General features: G+C 43.2%; 1 protein-coding gene across 1 annotated transcript; it reads right to left on the bottom strand.

The window, feature by feature from the left end:
- Positions 1-5,958: 5,958 nt before the first annotated feature.
- On the bottom strand, positions 5,959-11,103 carry cyp26a1 (cytochrome P450, family 26, subfamily A, polypeptide 1). The gene is made up of 7 exons (XM_084938547.1): positions 10,595-11,103; positions 10,164-10,388; positions 7,929-8,210; positions 7,609-7,758; positions 7,387-7,521; positions 6,757-6,903; positions 5,959-6,661 (listed from the first exon to the last, which is right to left on the bottom strand). Exons 1-7 carry the CDS (start codon positions 10,781-10,783, stop codon positions 6,323-6,325), a joined length of 1,467 nt encoding a protein of 488 aa, XP_084794673.1. The 5' UTR covers positions 10,784-11,103; the 3' UTR covers positions 5,959-6,322.
- Between the last annotated feature and the right edge of the window lie 7,743 nt (positions 11,104-18,846).

Raw genomic sequence — 18,846 nt, 5'->3', positions numbered from 1 at the left:
TTGACAACAGCATAACGAAACTGGAAATTCTGTTTTTGGTCTTCCAGCCGTAAAGATTGAGTAGCCCCCACGTGGCCACCCCTGTGTGCTCCATGGATGAGACACTCAGCAGGAAGGATGCATGTGCGACAGCTATTTGCACTCTTCACATGGGCTCAGTAACACACTTCAGTAGTTTGTCTTTGTTTCCATTTTAGTTTCATGCCTTACAGCTGTGCCACAGTAGAACTGTACCATGTAGCTGCTGCTCGCCATTACATCAGCACATTCACACAGAAAAGGGTTTAAATCAATTATGATTAACATGAACAATTTAAACATGTTAAGTAAAGGAACTTATTTACATGCAACTCGTGTTGGTTTCATGCAGCTTTTTCCAGGTTAATGAACACCTGTTGGCCTGCTGGCTGCCCTGTGGACAAAGTCTTCCAGCTGAATGCAGCGTAACAGCCTCTTTAGTGTAGAGACTGAAGATCTCGATCAAAAAGCAAATACACTCTCAAAACAGGAGCTTTTGTACCATTAGGCCTGAAACAGTTCATTAGTGGGGCAGTGACATTTAGCTGCTGTACTCGTAACAGGGGCTGTGATTTGTTCCCAGGTTAGTGACAATTCTCTACTTTCATGGTACAAAAATAGCTTCAACATGTCCAGAACTCTGCTGCCCGTGTTATCACCAGGATTCCCTCTATTCACCACATCACCCCCATCCTGAAGCAGCTTCATTGGCTTCTGGTCGTCAAACATGGCATCAATTTAAAAATACTTCTGTACACATTCAAGGCTATTCATCTTCCCTCTGATTTGGTTCACATCACCATCTCGGTGCCTTAGATCCTCTTCTTCTCTTTCTCTCTTCGTTGCTTCCCTTCGTCTTCGGGGGGCAGGGCTCTGCTCCTCGACCTTGGAGTTCCCTTCCTCCTGATCTGAGAAGGATCACCTCATTTTCTCTTTTTAAGTCTACACTCAAAACTCACCTCTTCCAAACACCTTATTCCACATAAGCTTTCCACTCTGCTAACTTTTCATCTGTTCCTTCTATGATGTTTCTCATTGTTGTGTGTATTCCCTGCTTTTATGCCGACTTTCACTACTTTGCTCCTTGAGTGTTCTGAAAGGCGCTTTTAAATAAAATGTATTATTATTATTTATAAACCACATCAATCTTCTTATTGCCTCCTCAAAGCTTTTTCTGTTTCATATACTGAAGAACCGCTACGACCTCAGGAAGACTGACACCCACAACCTTCCTTCTTTAATGCAACAGCACACATTTGCTCCACCAGGCAGGATACAAGACAGTAACAGCGCTGGGGATAAACATAGTTTGTTCGTAGCAATTTTGGGGAATGTTGATCAAATTCTGATAAAATGTTTTCCGAGTTATGTTATCCGTTTTCCTGGTAAAATCTGAAGAAAGGAGCTGGAGATATTTGCACAGCAGTGTACATAGTAATGCAAGTAAATACAGACTCCTCCTGCCGTTCTTTGGCATTCTTTCCTGTTGTGTCCTTTGCTTCCACACACACTCGTGTATTGTTCACGGTTGTTCAGTGTTTAAAGGTGCTGCCTTCAATAACACGACTTTACCAACTATTACAATGATTTACTTTGGACTGTTTCAGGCCTCGGGATCTAAATGAAAGCAAGCGAGCTTTAAACCTCTTTCAACGCTGTGTTGTAAATTCACTAAAATGGTCAAAAATGCAGACAAAATGCCCTTGGCCGTGCAGAGTTTTGTTTCTGCTGGGTGATGGCGAACAATGGTGGGGAGGAAACGCTCTTTAAAACGAGAAGAGGAGGCAAAGTTCAGAAAAGTTCATTCACATCGTTCGAGGGCTGGACCAGCAGCGATAGGATGGTCGGACATAAAGGTGTCAGCAACAATTTACTATTACAATTTGGCCATTAAGCTGAATCTCTTATCCACGGTGACTTACACTAAGTACAACAGTTCAGCATTTGTGGATCCAGTGATTGCAAGAGGCACAGTAATAAACAAGGGCCAGGGACAACAGTACAAAGCTAAGAAGTCAACATGGTATGGAGGGAGGCTGGTTGTAAATCAGAATGGCACCAGAATAAGAATCAGCTCGTGAAAGAGGCCAAACCACATTTGCCAGTAAGGCTTCCATTGAAGTGCAAAAACTCTGGGTCTCATTTACCGAGCAAAGTGAAGACTGCAGAGTTACAGATGCACGCAGCCCAAAGTTTCACACACTCGTCAGACTGACGACGCTCGTCACTGTCGTTTGTCTGACACGAACCAGCAGTTTACTCAGAGAATTCGATTCCATTTGATCTACACAGCGCGAAAACACAGTCGCCTCGAGGTGCTTTATATTGTAAGGTCGACCCTACAATAACACATACAGAGAAAAACCCAACAATCATATGACCCCCTGTGAGCAGCACTTTGGCGACAGTGGGAAGGAAAAACTCCCTTTTAACAGGAAGAAACCTCCAGCAGAACCAGGCTCAGAATCCAGGTTATGCAGGTATTGAAACAGTGTAGTAACCTGGTTCCTGAGCATGCAGGTGTAGATGCATGCAGCAGGTAAGTGATCACACTGTTTCCCTGACCTGAGCAGTTTGACATTTAGGCTTGAACACAAATAAACACAAACTACAGTGTAAGACAGAGTTTTTGGACAACGTGCTAAAAACCAGCAAGGTCTCACTTCCAACTCATTACATACATTAGAGCCCCCTGATGACAGGTAGTAATATGTAATCTTCAGCATGATTTCTCAGTGTGGAGAGTTAGCATAGAAAAACAGAGTAATATATTCCAAACAGTGATTTTAAACTAGATTACACCAGAGTTTATTGTCTTTGGAGAAATTTACCTTTAACAACCAAAGGAAACACGACGTGTAAGATAAGCGAAGGAATCGTAATTCTAGTATTAAATCAGATGACCACATCTGACTGGTAGTGATAGTGGGGATACAGAGAGAAAAGGCGAGGGGAGAGCACGGTGTGCAGTGCAGGAAAGCATTCATAGATACATGACAGGAGATATGTTTGAGGCGTGGTCCTGGTCCTGTGAGCGTGATGTGAGAGGCGTTGGTCAGGTGTGTGGAAGTGTGAAAGGAGGCAGTGGCTGTGCTTCTTTTCCCCTCACGTAGTACAACATGAGAGAAAAGAGCAGCTGTAAAGCAAAGTCATGGATTAAACACATAAATGTACCAAAGTTCAAAATGTCTGCTGAGAGGTGTCAGGATCCAGGAGGTGAGGTGTGGCGATGCAAAACAGCTCAAGGAGCTTAGAAAGAAAAGCGTCTGGACTTCTTGAAGTTTCCTTGAAGACGTTTCATCTGAGAAGCTTCTGCAGTTCTGAGAGCAGCTGGTCCAGACGCTCCTCAGACTACGATCTTCTCGATCAGTGCTTAAAACGGTTAGGATTTGTTTTAAGCACAATGAACTCTCTATGCTAACCAGATAATCTGATCATTAGCTCCTCTGCTAGCTCGTAATGTGTTCTTCGAACAATCATCTGCAATGTCGGCTGCAGTAGCTGCTATTTCTCACTTTTTGACATAAACACACTTAAACAGTAATCCTTTAACAGTCTGTTATCATGAATGAAGACACATGAATGCTATGATACTGGACTGCTTTTATTCTTCTTCTGTAAATCTTTACTGGTTTGGTGCCCTGAAAGTGAACCGACCAGTATGAACTCTGGTTCACCCTCTGGCTGCTCATCTGCCAGGGTCATCAGGGCACAGCTTTGCTTTCCCTGCTTGTATGGATTCCAGATTTTTCCTCTGTTGCTTTTCTCCTCGCAACAATTGATAAAGAGGTGTGTGTGTGTTTGTGTTATCACTACATTTACAATCACTCTTACATCACACTCACTGTTTCTGCCTTTAACCCAGACGTTTTACATTCCCTGGATTTCAATGTAAAAATATGCAATCTTACAATAAATTGTATCAGATGTAACTTTAAAAAATCGAGCCAAAGTAAACCTGTGTTCCTCCTGACGGCCAGCAGCAGGCAGAAGCTGTCAGGTTTTAATAGAAGTCTAAAATCTATGACTATGATAAACACTTTGCTGATAGATTTTCAGTCTCAATCATTTTGAATAATATAAGCGTAAACACACTCTGCTGGGTCCACTGCAGTAATGAAAAAGGACAATACAGCAGGTGATGCAACATATCAGTGAAAAGTTCCTGACCTCTCAGTGTGTTGTTTCACACTCATCCTTGCTCATCATGTCCACTTTCAGAAACTCTCAGCTGATGGGTGGCATTGTTGTGTCTGTGTCCATCTTTTATATACAGTCTATGAATAGAAAACACAAATAATTCATTTTAAATAGTCAAAAAAAAGTGTTTAAATAGAGATAAATAAAAATAACCACATTTTAATGAATATATAAAAATCTACATTTATTGTATGTAAAAGCAAAGCATTCAGGCAGCACTGTGTGTCACAGAGGTAAACCAGCAGTGAGCTGGTATTAGTCATCAGTCTGGTTAAACCAGATGCAGAGAGCAGCTTTAAACTGTTTGTTGGGATAGGAGTGACTGGCTGTAAACTGAGGGGACTCCACAGGGTCTGCTGCAGAGCAGAGGGTACTGGAGGACCTGGTATGTGAGAATAAGTGTTGCTGCATTTGATCGCAACAGTCTACTTAGAGAGATGACACCAAGGGTCATCTCTCCAAGGGTCCCCAGAATGTCCAAGACGAGGCAGGTGGGAAGTGGGCAGACAGGTAGAGAACTAGTAATACTAGTACATTAGCTGGTTTTGGCACCCAGAGAAACACTGGTTACACAGGGGGAAGCACAGGACACTGCAGAAATCCAAGGAGACACGATTATCACTATGTGGGAAAAGACAGGCTGGAGGAATTCTGCCTAGAAACACCATAAGTGCAAGGATGGCCATGGCAGGAGGGCTGCACCCACGGACGGAGCAGAGACTGTGTTGGCTGAGCGAATTCACAACAGAGACGCTAACAAATGCAGAAAACACAAAAACTATGTTTTTAAAAAGTGTAAATATCTGCCTGAACTGGGATATGTGGTGTTTCCTTTCTGTTCAAATGTCATTTGCAATCACTTCTCTATACACACGACGATTTGGAGGGGATGGAAGAAATGACTCCATTTCTGTCTGAATGAATGACAGATGAAATCTCTTAGAAGTAAGTGTGTGTGTGTGTTTTGATGAACAGCTGATTCTAAGCTGACGTTAGAGTCAAGTGTTTTCAAGGATAACAATCAGGTGTTAGAGAGAAAAGAGACTAAATCCAAAGTATGATCTTGACAAACACGTTTAGAAAGATGATTTATGGCCACAGCATCTGGACTCCACCAGCCCAGAGTGTACAAGGAGGAAATTAATGGCCACTGGAAGGCAAGAAGACAGCCTCTTTGCAGTTTTTGGTGTAGAAGCATCCCAGCATAAGAGCATGTCTAACATGCTGGAGCAGGATGGCTCATCACTGATAAAATGATGGAACATTGAAATATCCCAAAGCTGCAGAGTTTTGTTTCCAGCTCTGAGTCTCAAAATGTAAACCTTGAACCAGCACTGAGAAGTCAACCTTTACGAGACGCTGACAGAATACTTGTTTAAACGATGTAATCCCATTTTAAAGTCAGTTTTACAGAAAGACTAAGAACCTGGCCCAAAAGTCTAACTTTATAAAAGACGACATCTGTTAAACTAAAAACCTACATTTATCAAGTATGCCATATTCTACATATGCATGATGATTTTTAGTTGTGCTTCCATAGATTTATTTTCTGCCTCATTATGCACACATGGAGGAGGCTGAACCTGTTATAATAACTCGAAACCAGAGTTACAACCAGCATCATGGACATTACAAAACCCCATGTAGCATAGTGAGCTTACTGGTCCACAGACACTCAACAGCATCTAACCAGATATGTGCGATCATTTTTGGTTCAGTGAAAGACGAAAAACAAACGCTTCTGCAAATTTGTTTTATTAAATAAAACCCAAACATTCAAACATCAGCTGAGGTCCAATAGAAAAGGTATATTTATATTAACAGACACATTAAATATGCACAGTCCTGTAGACACAGCTCACAGGTCCAGAGTGCCTCTCATTCATTTTGCTCAGCTCAAGAAAAAGAATATACACAAATCCAAAGTATAAATAGTAGAATATAAAATTTGCTCTTGTGTAATCTACACTATGTACAGTTAATGCTTAAACACTGACACCAAGCTAAAAGGAACATCCTCCTGTTCATGTGTGAGTGAGTCTGCAAACAAATCTTTTATGACTTTTGGGGAAAATAAAAAATAAATCTGAGATGTTTATTCGGTTTAATTTTGTACATAGCTGGTGAACTTGGTTGGCAGATTGTCTTCGGGATAGACAGTGGGTCCTGTTTTCATGGTTGGAGGCCCGTTTAAAAGAGTCCAGTGACACTTTGTTACCACCTCCACCAGGAACACCTTCAGCAGAACCTTGGCAAATTCCTTGCCAATGCACATCCTGGAGCCACCACCAAATGGGATGTACTGAAACCTGGAGGAGTCCGCACACGGATCGGTCATGAAGCGCTCTGGCTGGAAGTCTTCTTTGTCGGGGAAGATCTCTGCCACATCATGAGTGTCGCAGATACTGTAGACGACGTTCCAGCCTTTGGGAATCTGGTAACCCTGAGGAGGCAAGTGGAAATCATTAGTGAGCCGCTTCTGTCATGAGTCTTAAAGCTTCCGTGTTCATATTACTTATGAAATTGTTGCCAGCTTACATTGAGCTCAAAGGTCTTGAGGGCCACTCTGAAGCCTCCAGGCACAGGAGGGTTGATCCTCAGCGTCTCTTTGATGACACAGCCTGTGTATTTCAGCTGCTCCAAGGACTCGATGTTCAGGCTCTGTAGGTCCATGCCCTGCGCCGCCTGAACACAGAAAGCGATATCTAACTGTTCTGTGAAGCTGCAAAGATCAGCTGCCCGTCTTTGTTTTTCCTCAGTTTTCTAAGCTTAGTCAATGCGCACAACAAAGGAACCCCCACAGCCACAGGAAGAACTCCACAGAAGTCTCCAAGTGGGGTTCAAACCAGAAGCCTTGATGCTGTGAGGCAGCAGTGCTAACCACTGATGGCCCACTTGATCAAATGAGGTTCTTCAGAAGCTTCAGTATGGATGGAGCTCCACAGTAGTTCTGTGATGTGCAAAATTATTAAAGTAACTTTATTATAGTTTAATTTAACCAGAAATACAAGTCTTGGGAAATCTAAAGCATCAGACTGGACAGCAAAGACTCGGGGACTGTTATTACACAACAAGTAAAAGCTCAGCACCAGGTGATAGATGGGTATGAAAGTCCAGACCTTGTTTTTACAAAATAAGCTAAAAACAGTCCCTGTAAACAAGCTTTACCTTGTCCTCGAGCTCCTGTCTCAGTTTATCCACTACTTTGGGGTTTAGACCCAGGAACATGACCAGAGAGGTGGCTGTGCTGGCTGTGGTTTCATGCCCCCCAAACAACAGCTCTGTGGCAGACTGCTTGATGGCCTGCAAACAGAAATACATTTACAGTGGCTCATATGGACAGAAATCGGTTTTGCAGACGTGCGTTGCAGCAGGTGACCTCCTCATTACCTGCATGCTGATGGGCTCTTTGTTCTTGTTGCTGCTGTCTATGAGCTGCTGCAGGGCGTCTCTGGGTTTCCACTCCTGGTCTGACTCCTGCACCTTCTTCTTGATGTTCTCCTCAATCTTAGAGTGGATGAAGTTCCTTGCTTTCAGACCCTGCAGGAGAGGAAGCAGGAAAGGTGGGAATAGAGGGGAAACCATCAGATGAGGGTAGGAGAGAGAAGATCAAATGCACCCTAAACGATTTCATCTTGTCCGTAACGTTTTGTTATTTGGACTAACTGTACAATTAAACCCTTAAAATATTGGCATGTCATGCTTCTTACCCTGTACAGTCCACTGAAAGGCACATCAATGGGCAAAGAGAACAGGTTCTTGATCATTTCCTCAAAAGCCTCCACCAGCTCGTGCTCATCGGTTTGAATCTGCTCCGGCTCAAAGCCCAGCAGAACCCTCATGGCAATGCGGAACATCAGCCGCTTCATCTCTGGGTAGACCAACACGCAGGAGTCACTTGCCAGCCATTCCTTCACTGCAGCCTGAACTTCCTCCTGGATAACGGGGATATAGAGCTCTAAAGCCTCCCTGGAAAAGGCACGCAGGATAGCCTGAGGGGGCACAGGAGTGATGATGGAAGAGCAGACTTAGTGAGACCATTTCACCTCAGTGCTGGTGTCAAAGACAAGTATTTTGTCCTTAAATGTTTTTAGTTAGGCAATACGCCACAAATAACATTACAGCTCGACAAATCAGCAGCTGACATCACTTCATTTACACTGATTCCAGGTCAGTGTGTTAGCAAAACTTGAAAAAGATGATTTGCATCTGGAACCAGTTTCAGAATAATTATGCATACAAATGAAAAGCATAGAGCAGTCAGCTCAAGTCCAACTTTTAATGTTTAGATATGGTTCCAGCTCAATGCACTTTATATTGTGAAAGACTGTCACATTATTCCCCCTGCCAAGCTCCTGGCAGATGTGCAAAGAAATAACTCTTAACAGGAAGAGATCGCCAACAGATCCAGGCTCACAGAGGAGCAGCTACGTAGAACGACCAGAGGAGAGCAAAGAGGAGAGACCACAGCGAGACTGAGGACAAAGACGTGTAGAACATGAAACAGGAATGAGTCTATAGCAGTATAGCTAAGCTGGTTCAGCATCACCTGCTAGAGTCCTGATTTTAAGCTTTATCAAAACAGAAACATTCAAGCTGGGTTTTAAAAGCAGGGTGGGTGGTGTGGGGTGCACAACTCCGTGCGGGCCTTCTGCTCGACAAAATCCAATTTGTCTAAAAGTGCTATGGTCAAAAAACCTCGACCACATCTCGCTTCATGAAGCAAAAACATTTTGGGTCCAACAGCCTGCAGACCAGTTTCCAGCATTTTGCTTTATTACAGTTCTTGTAACATTCAGCACGCCTTCACCTGATCCCAGCTCAGCTGGCTTTGACTTCTCGTTACTCTTTAGTTTTACTATAATTATTTGTATGTTTTACATCACTGCTTGTTGCAGCTTTAATGCCTCAGCACATCTGAAGCTTAACCTAAATTATAAGACTCCTCCGAGGCACAGTGCGTGCCTAAATGTGGGTCGCACGTGCGATTTAACGGTTTTCAGCTATATTCAGAGACTGCTTTAAACCATCTATGGACATTTTTATTTCTGTAGTAAAACTTGGCATATTTGCTTAAACCTGAATCAATGTTAAATGAAAATTGCATTTTTCCCCTCACATTTGAAAAAGTAAGCATTATTGTGAAATACAACTATAGACCATCACTGGGTGTCTTTTGCAATGGGATTCTCTCTTTATGTGCTCAAATGTGGGACTTTACAGGACACTAACTAGCAAAAACATTTTGATACATCTGTCCCAAAATACGGATCCTGATTCACTCTTTCGAGAATTTGGGGCTTTTATGTTTACAGTTTAAGATATTCGTGTTCAAACACTGCCACAGATTTCAAAAACAAACAGAAACATGCTGGAAGTAGGTGGATGGAGCAGTCTCTGGAGGATTTGATATGAAGCTAAGATTGCAAAAAAAAAAAACCCAAAGTCTAAATCCTAAACGATTTTTGATTTTAAAACAAATTAGAGGCGACAAACAGAAAATGTTCTGAGAATGTGTTTGTATGGAATGACCCTGGTATTAGAAAGACAAACTACATTGTGTCAGGGGACATCAAGTCTATGCTTTAATAAAATGACAGAAAGTTTCTTTAAAAAAACAAAACAAACAACAACAAAACACTTTTGAATGAACTGTAAGCAACATACAACACAACTACAATGACACTACGGCAGTAGCTGTCAAATCTGGAGGTACAGTGTGACAGATATGACCGTAGCATGATGATATTGAGCTTCAGCACCTGGAGGTAACTGGTGCAAACTGGTGCCATGTCACAAACCTGAACAGAACCGAAGTGACCGAGCTCGAGTTTCCCGGTTTTTGTAGAAAGGAGACGCATTTGTTCAGAGTTTGGACGCAAACCTGATGTAAACCCCTGCCCTGTAGCCAGTGCTCCCTCTACGGAAAGGTCAAAGTAACTTACTTTTTTTTTAGTCTTGTGCTGAGCTCCGTGCATGTTGGAGAGCGTCTCCGTGCCCAGGATCGCGCGAACAGAAGCGGGCCACTGCGCGGACACCAGCCTGTGCTCCCCCAGGAGGATCTGCTTGACGTTATCCGCGCCAGTCACGCGCACCGTGCGGTTCCCGAAGAGGTGTGTGCGGTAGATGTAACCGTACTTCTCCCGCTTCATCCTAAGAAATGTTTTCCTCTGTGAACACATAGCCACACAAACAAACTGTCACGTGTGGATGGTTTTACCCTCACGCACGATACATTAAATATACATGAACACATTTATGACAGTGGGTTCATTTTAACTCTACACTTCCCATAAGCTCCGGGAAACCCAAACTTTCACGTTTAAATTGAATATAATATTTCATCCTCCGCGTGATGACAAGAAGCAGCGTTTACCTGGAGGAGGAGTTGCAGCGTCTCGCCAATGAAAGGCAAGCCCATGGATCCGGGGGGCAGCGGGAAAGGGCAAGTCGGGTCTCTGCATCGGAGCGTGTAAATCTCCCACAGCTTCACGGCCAACAGGAATAGCAGAATGGGAAGCGCTACGGTGCACAAGAACGTGGTCAACAGTGCATTCACGACCATGTTGCAGCGTCTCGTGGGCCCGGTGAAGAATTCAGGTGGAGCTCAGTCTGCGTCTGGGACTCCGGTGTGCCAAGCCGCAGTTTTTATAGGCTGGCAAGCCCGTGGGCAGCCCATTACCTTCTCCTCCCTCCGATAAATTAGTTCACGCAAAGTTCATCTTTAATTGTGGGTGTTGCTCGGCCCCGCCTCCGACCTGTGCTGGCCGACTCGCCTCACCATTTGTTCCAGAGGCCACGGCTTTAGTCCCTACCTCCTGTTGCACGCACACAATCCACGGCGGATTTCACTGAGAAAAGGTGATGATTCCCACCGAGACAATGGAAGTCCCAAGACGCCTTTGTTGACAATAAGCAGCTACTTTACACACTCATTACCTTGGCTTAAGCCCCGCTTGTAGGAGCGGTAATCATGCGCCGAGTATTCAGGAGCAATGACCTTTCCAATTTTCAGAAAATGTAAAAGCGGCGCTTAATCCCTCTCCCCGTGGGTGCCGTGGGTGCCATTCATAGTTAAAAGTCCGAGTTGTTTTTCTTTTATAGCCTGTGACCGCTGTGGCTTACCCTCCTGCCTTAATTATAAATCAATACATGAATAAGGCAGCACGTGACTATCGGAGATGAAGGTGGAAGCTGCGCTGCGCGGTGACGCGCGGCTTCTCTTTCAGCCGCTTTCTAATCTCGAAGAAGACTTTAACCTGCCGCCAGTCTGTCCTGCCGTGTGGGTGTTATAAAAATGATATCTCTCTGAGTGGGTTCAAACACGGGTCACACGCAGGGTTATTCCCAGGTTACGCTGCTGCACGCAAAGTAAACACCGAGCAGAGAACGTCCTCGTCAGCCGAGCCGCTGCGTTTGGACTCTTTGTTTTTACGAGCTGCCATAACTTCACAAGGGGTGTGTGTGCGAGCGTGCGTGTGCGCGCTCAGCCTGACAGAGACAGCTTGGCTGCTGTTTTTACAGCGAAGCATTACACGGATGGATCTTTCTGTTCTGGCTGACTGTGTGCGCCCTGAGGTTCACCCCTGTGGAAGGTGCGGCAGCTAGCACCATTACAGCCAGGACGTATAATCGGATCTCCCGTCACGGCCTGCTAGAAAAAAGACTTTTTCTTTAACTTTTGCATGGCTGTAAGCGCACCAGGTAAATTTCTAGGATACATTTAAAGACATACTTGGGTTGTTTTTTCAGCCTTGTTGCAGTTTGAGGGGATTCAGTGCAGTAAGACCAGGACCAGAACACCAAGACCAGTCCCTCAGTGTCTCTCTTCCTATGTCTACAGATTCATAAAGGTGCAAAACTGATTTGTTCTACATTTCTTTACAAGTGAAGTGTGACTAGTACAAAGCAGGTGACACCACCTTAGCTGCAGGTGGGGACAACAACAGGCCCTACCTTTGTTTCTTTTGACAAACAGGACCCTTGACCTTTACATTGGGATAAAAAAAGGAATGCTTTATTACAGTTTCTCAAAATCAACAAGACAATATCAAATATATTGTTATACTAAAATATGAATACTAAAGACTGCATTTCAAATTCAGTTCAAATTACTAAAAAACTAAAACAAACACGAGGTAATATTAGTGTATAAATAGCTGGATTTCCTGGACGTAGCCTGTTATTTTGGGAAAAAGCTGAACAGTGAACAAGAAAATACATGAAACAACTTTTCCAGATGTTGTTTTGTGTGTCTGTGTAGTAGGGTGGGTCAGATGGAATTAGGCACACAGCCTCAACAAGTCCAAAGTACTCCACTTCTGTGGAGTACTTTGGATGCAAAAGTAGGATCTTTATATCTGTAAAACATTTAATGGAAGAATATTTGTCTGTGCTGTTCACAGCTGTCACAGAGAAGTCTAGTCCGAGCCTCACCTCTCAGCTGTCATGTGCACTCTGCGCTGCACTCGGTGACAGAGTTACTGGGCACACTCTGCTGGTTTCCAGGCTCCAAGTCACATTTCCCCTGATAATGGTCACTAATGTAAAACACTGTGACATATATCATATTGTGATGTACCTTGGACACCAGTGTGTTGCTCAGCTTTCTGTTTTAAAAGCACTGTGCAAAGCTGCTTTTAGAGTAAGTTACATTTTCATGTCATCGTTTGATCATTTGCAGAATGCTACTGACAACCAGAGTTATCATGTATGAGAGAGAGAGCGCTTTGTGATGGACTTTCAGGGTGAATGGGTTTTCAGCTGGTCATGCTGTGGATGGTGAGTTTTTCACATGACAATGTGAATGTGTGAAACAGCATTCTGCTGTTTAGGTGTTATGAGGTGGGGAGAGGGGACAGGAGGTGAAGGGAAGTTCAAGTGTAAAGAATGATTCCTCGATGTAAACGCCCACACAGAGCGATCAGTGACTCTGCTGCTGTCATAGTTAATGCTGCATGCATAGATCCCAGGCTAACACCTTCCATCAGTCTGTTCTTACACACTTCAGCTTTAGCCACAACACAACTTTATACAAAGCTTCAGTTCAATTCAGTTTTTATAGCACCAAATCAAACAACAGTTGCCTCAAGGTGCTTTATATCGTAAGGTAAAGACTTAAAGGTCATAACTTTTAAATGTAGTTCATCTGCTGTAGGTGGATTTTTAGGCTTTCTTCTTTTGTCGTCCATTTGTGTTGTTTTTAAGGACACACTGCACAACAGGCCGAGATGTGGCAGGTTTTTATTTACTGATAGTTTTTCAACTTGTTGGTGCAAAAATGTAGTTTTATACATGCATATATCTTTGGCATTTTTCATACATTCAGCTATAAAACTAAGTGTCTCTTTTTTCAATTAAATTGAATTTAAAGTTTTATTTATATAGCACCGAATCACAGCATTAAATGCTTAGTAAATGCTCACTCTGTAACCACATGCTTAAAGAGCAAGAATCTGCTTAGAGACCATATTTCTAAGATTTTCAGGGCCGAGTACAATAACCTCAGTTTGATCTGAATTAAGAAGCAGAAAGTTAGCGGCCATCCAGGTCTTTATGTCTTTAAGACATTCCTGCAGTTTAACTAATTGGTGTGTGTTATCTGGCTTCATGGACAGATAGAGCTGGGTGTCATCTGCATAGCAGTGTAAATGTATGCTATGACTTCTAATGATGCTGCCTAAGGGAAGCATGTATAATGTAAACAGAATTGGTCCTAGCACTGAACCCTGTGGAACTCCATAATTAACCTCAGTGTGTGAAGAGGACTCTCCATTTACATGCACAAACTGGAGTCTATTAGATAGATATGATACAAACCACTGCAGTGCAGTACCTGTAATACCTACAGCATGTTCTAATCGCTCTAATAGGATATTATGGTCGACAGTATCGAACGCTGCACTGAGGTCTAGCAGGACAAGCACAGAGATGAGTCCACTGTCAGAGGCCATAAGAAGATCATTTGTAACCTTCACTAAAGCTGTTTCTGTGCTGTGATGAGCTCTGAAACCTGACTGAAACTCTTCAAATAAACCATTCCTCTGCAGATGATCTGTTAGCTGTTTCAAGGATGTTTGATGTGAAAGGAAGGTTGGAGATTGGCCTATAATTAGCTAAGACTGCTGGGTCTAGAGATGCTTTTTGAGTAAAGGTTTAACCACAGCCAGCTTGAAGGCCTGTGGTACATAGCCGACCATTAGAGATAGGTTGATCATATTTAAGACTGAAGCATTCATTAATGGCAGGACTTCTTTGAGCAGTTTTGTAGGAATGGGGTCTAAAAGACACGTTGATGGTTTGGAGGAAGTAATTATTGAAGTTAACTCAGATGTTCACGCTTCCCTGGTAAACCCCTTGGTTCCCTAAAAATATTAATATTGATAATATTTCTACCAGAAAAATATTTTGAAACAGTATTAATAGTAAAAGTAACAATAATAAATAAACACTTGATGGATTTATTGTAATCATAGTCACACTTTGCTTCTTCCACATTCTGAAACCTGAACAGGACGATTAGCGTATGCGCCGGTGTTTTGAGGTCCAGATATATCATCATTTGCTTTTGTTCGTTTAAACCTTGCAAGTCATGCACAGGCAGGGTTTTCTTCAAACTGGACCAGTAAAAATACAATAATAATAGTTAGTCTACAACACTGATGATTAAACCTACTATAGAAATGTTTCAAGTTTGTCAGTCTACTGAAGAGTTGACAAATTCATGAGGAAAGTCTATTTTAAACTGTAGAATATGATTTTCAGACCTGAGTCTGGCTTGGTGAAAAGAGAACACTTTTTTAAAAATGTCTCGACGTTGTGTCTTGTCCGTAGAGCCAAACGTTGTCCCTCTTGGCTTTGCTGTTTGTGCTGTTGCAGATCATATTTGGATGATCAACCCCCAAAAACACAAATAGACTTAGCACAAGCTACTGAGACCCCTGATAGTTCAATTAATAAACTGTTGAACTGCCAGTAAGTTTTTCACGGGCGCAACCCACAAATTCATGTTCCTTACAAATGTGGCACCATTTAAGACTTTCCAGTGGCCTCAGATTTAATGCCTAAAACACTGTTACAACAGAGAAATAATCAACCAAACATACATTTCCTTACGTTTTGTGCAAAGTTTATTAATGTGTGTTAATGTGGCTTGGCCTTTTTGTGTGCAGTTTGTATGTTCTCTCAGTGCCTGCATGGGTTTCCTCACGCAGTCCAAAGTCATGCATGCTAGCTTAACTGGTGATTGGAACGTGGCCACACACACACACACACACACACACACACACACACACACACACACACCTATAGAAGAAAGCACAATCAGCGAGCACCACATTTCACATTGGCTGACCTGCTTGTGACCTCGACATCTCAGTGAACTCTGGAGCACAACCAAGTTCACTGTCCGTTAAGGGCGGGTGGGTGAGGGGGGGGCTCTGTTCAGTTATCATTACCAAATAATGACTGAATCATTTCACTGCTTTACATTTGTTAAATATTTTAGTAAGTCAACTGAGAAGCGCTGGAGAGCGATTCTTGAAGATACTTAAAGAAATAATAAGAATGCTGCCTCAGAGAGTTCAGACTGTACTGAAGGATCAATGTGTTTCTTTACATACTGTGTGTTTGTGTTATGTTTGCACGTAATCACTGCACCTATTTCCATCATCCTGTCCAAATTTAAAGCAAATAGCATTTATTAAATTGGAGGTCCAGTAACAGGCAAAGGACCCTTGCACAAATGCTTGCAGTGGGTTTTGAATCAAATGTTTTCTGCATCCTCTGCACTGCTTTACAAAAACAGCATCATATCATTGTTTCCTGTGATGTTAGTGCACCGCAGAAACACAAGCTACCGAGCCTCTGGTTCTGGTCCTTGTCTCCTGTGGCTGTGGGCCCACTAATACATTTTTCTTTGAACAGACGAATGTTGAATCAGTGGACTTCATCAATAAGGCTCCAGTGGTTTGCTAACATTGCTCTGAATCTGAATCAGAGTACTTTATTAATCCAGGGGAAATTATATATGACTGTCTGCTGACATGTTAACCACAACATTTTATGTCAGATTTTGTGTTTACAGTTCAACAAAGGATGAGTAAATGCATCTTTAATGGGAAACCTGCAGGACAGAGCTGGAAGCAGCCACTCTGGGTATCACAAAAACACTGAGTGTGAGCACAAATACTGTATTCAGTTTGAAACTACTTCAGTGAGGCGCACACTAATGGTCACTGGTGTGCTTGAGTCTTGGGATTTCTAGTTTGAGGTGCAAATCAGAGGTGCATTCCCAGCAGGAGGAAGTCATAGGGAGTGTCAAGCTTCTAATTCAGTATGCGCTCACTCAGTGTTTGTCTACTGACATCATTGTTTCTGCGTCTTTGGATCCCAATGTGAGACTTAAAGTCAGAGAGTACAGGAGACAGGACGAGGTCTTCTCGAGGCCTCGTTCTGTTCTTCATTAGACGTCCTCTAACATAGCAGACTTGTAGCACTTGCATGCTAATTCACTTCCATATTTGCTGTAGGAAACTCCCACTTATTGGGGGTGATTTTGTGTTTCACAGTGGCTGTGTTCGGTTGGCTTAAATGATTATGCTTATAGTCTGATTATACTCCACATGGCAACCACTGCTGTCACATATTCCTGTTTCTCCGTGCAGGCCGAAGCTTACTGCATGCTGCAGCTTGAAGGCAGCGCTGACCTGCCAAAGCTGGGGTGATTGCTGCCGACTCCATACAGGGTGGTGGGTCTAGAAGACGACTGCTGTTCCCTGTTGAAGTTGTCAGTGGATCTGAGAGTACTCCGACCTGCAGTACATCTGGGCCTGACTTTGGACCGTGTTTTTCCTGTCTGGAAGTGTGACTCTGGACCCCATTAACCTTTATGTGACACATACTGCAGTCAGGAGTGCTTCCCTTTTAGTATTTTGTAGAATTACGTTTTCATGAGTTGTCATCTTTTGCCCACAGAATTAACAGTGGCCATAATATGTGCAGTCAGTTTGTGGAAAGGGATTATTTTATTTCCTTATTTCTAACTGTTATTAATATAAACCTGAGGAATTGTGTCAACCTTTGTTTTCAGTTCTGTCCTGCAGTTTCCCTGCATGTGCTTACAGATGGGTTCCTCCAAGCTGAACACAAGCAAATAACAAAAAGCAAACAGGATTGAGAGGAATAAAAGTAATCCATGTAGAATTTCTTTGCTGCAGTTCCAGAGCTCAGCAGCACGATGACTGTGGATGTTAATGTTGACCTTTCTGACACCGACTCTGCCATGGACGCATTATTTGAGTAGGTGAATGAACATTTCTTATTATTAGCTGCAGTCGTTCTCTGTACGTGTTGGTGGAAATGTGGTGACTTTTGCGCTAAAACACTTTTACAAAGATACCGTTCACTCCAGCAGCAACAAGCCAGACTGTTTGAACAGTGTCCGGGTCAGTGGAGGGATATGTGTCATCATCTCCTTTGTCTGTCTGGTTTACTGTGGTACTGAATGTAAAAATAACTTGTTGTTCCTGGGATCTGTTGGAGCCACTCGGCTAGCTTAGGAGTCACTGCACCGAGTGCTCCGATTACCACTGGGACCACTGTTACCTTCAACCTTCACATAGGACCTCTGGATATCAGCCACCTCCTCTATCTGCCAGTGGTACATACCGTGAAGGGGCCTGTCCTTCCATGATGGTTCCTCCTCTTCCTTGGGTTGTTCTTACTGTTCAGCTGACTCCTCAGGACTTGCCTGACCCTCTGCAGGTACTTGGTGGTTGCAGCTTTCCTAGCGGCCTCTTCATGGTTCCCATTCGCCTGCGGGATCCCCAGGTACTTGTAGCTGTCCTCTATGTCTGCAGTGTTGCCTTCTGGGAGTTCGATCCCCTCAGTTCTGACTACCTTCCCTCTCTTTGTTATCATCCGACTACACTTCTCCAGCCCGAACGACATTCCCGATGTCATTGCTGTATAGCCTGGTGGTGTGGATCAGTGAATCGATGTGTCGTTCACTCTTGGCATACAGCTTGATGCCATCCATGTACAGGAGGTGGCTGACAACTGCTCCACGCCATAGTCGGTATCTGTAGCCAGTCTTGTCAACGATCTCACTGAGGGGCTTCAGACCAATGCAGTCTCAGGCGACTGCTCCGTCTACCAGTAGCCGTATGTATGTATTGACCCATGTGCTACACACAGACACACACTGTGTATATAATGAGAGAGTTGACAAGAAATAAGTACAACACACATATTAAAACATATTAAATCAGTGCATGTAACATTTTTTATTTGTCATTGTTACTTCGCCCCACCTGATTCCATCACAGGGTTTTTCTGTCAAGCCTCATGGCAAAGGTTTCGGAGTGATATTTCTGTGAGAGAGATTTGGAGATGGTCATTCTTCCCACTTGGACTACTGCAGTTTACTTTGTCCAGTCTTAAGCTTGTATGAAATGCTGCAGCTTGGCTCCTCACAGGCACTTAAGGTCATATTACACCTGTTTCATCTGTGACCTTTAGCATTGATTTCAGGATTTTGTTCATCAACAAAACTTCAATCTTTTGTCACTGACCTTTTACACCCTGATCTATTAACAGGTCTGTGGATTCAGGAGAGCCTGTGCGTTC

Source organism: Perissodus microlepis, chromosome 8 (genome assembly GCF_051167445.1).
Source record: "Perissodus microlepis isolate ML-2025 ecotype Zambia chromosome 8, ASM5116744v1, whole genome shotgun sequence".
Classification (NCBI taxonomy): domain Eukaryota; kingdom Metazoa; phylum Chordata; class Actinopteri; order Cichliformes; family Cichlidae; genus Perissodus; species Perissodus microlepis.
This window is presented reverse-complemented; position numbering and strand designations above follow the sequence as displayed.

What these genes read in the sequence shown, in the direction of transcription:
- cyp26a1 (XM_084938547.1), bottom strand. Translation starts at nt 10,783, where the DNA reads ATGGTCGTGAATGCACTGTTGACCACGTTCTTGTGCACCGTAGCGCTT. An exon ending in CTTTCAGTGGACTGTACAGG is followed by an intron (nt 7,759 to 7,928) that starts GTAAGAAGCATG and finishes CCTCTCCTGCAG; the next exon opens with GGTCTGAAAGCAAGGAACTT. An exon ending in AAGAGCCCATCAGCATGCAG is followed by an intron (nt 7,522 to 7,608) that starts GTAATGAGGAGG and finishes TTCTGTTTGCAG; the next exon opens with GCCATCAAGCAGTCTGCCAC.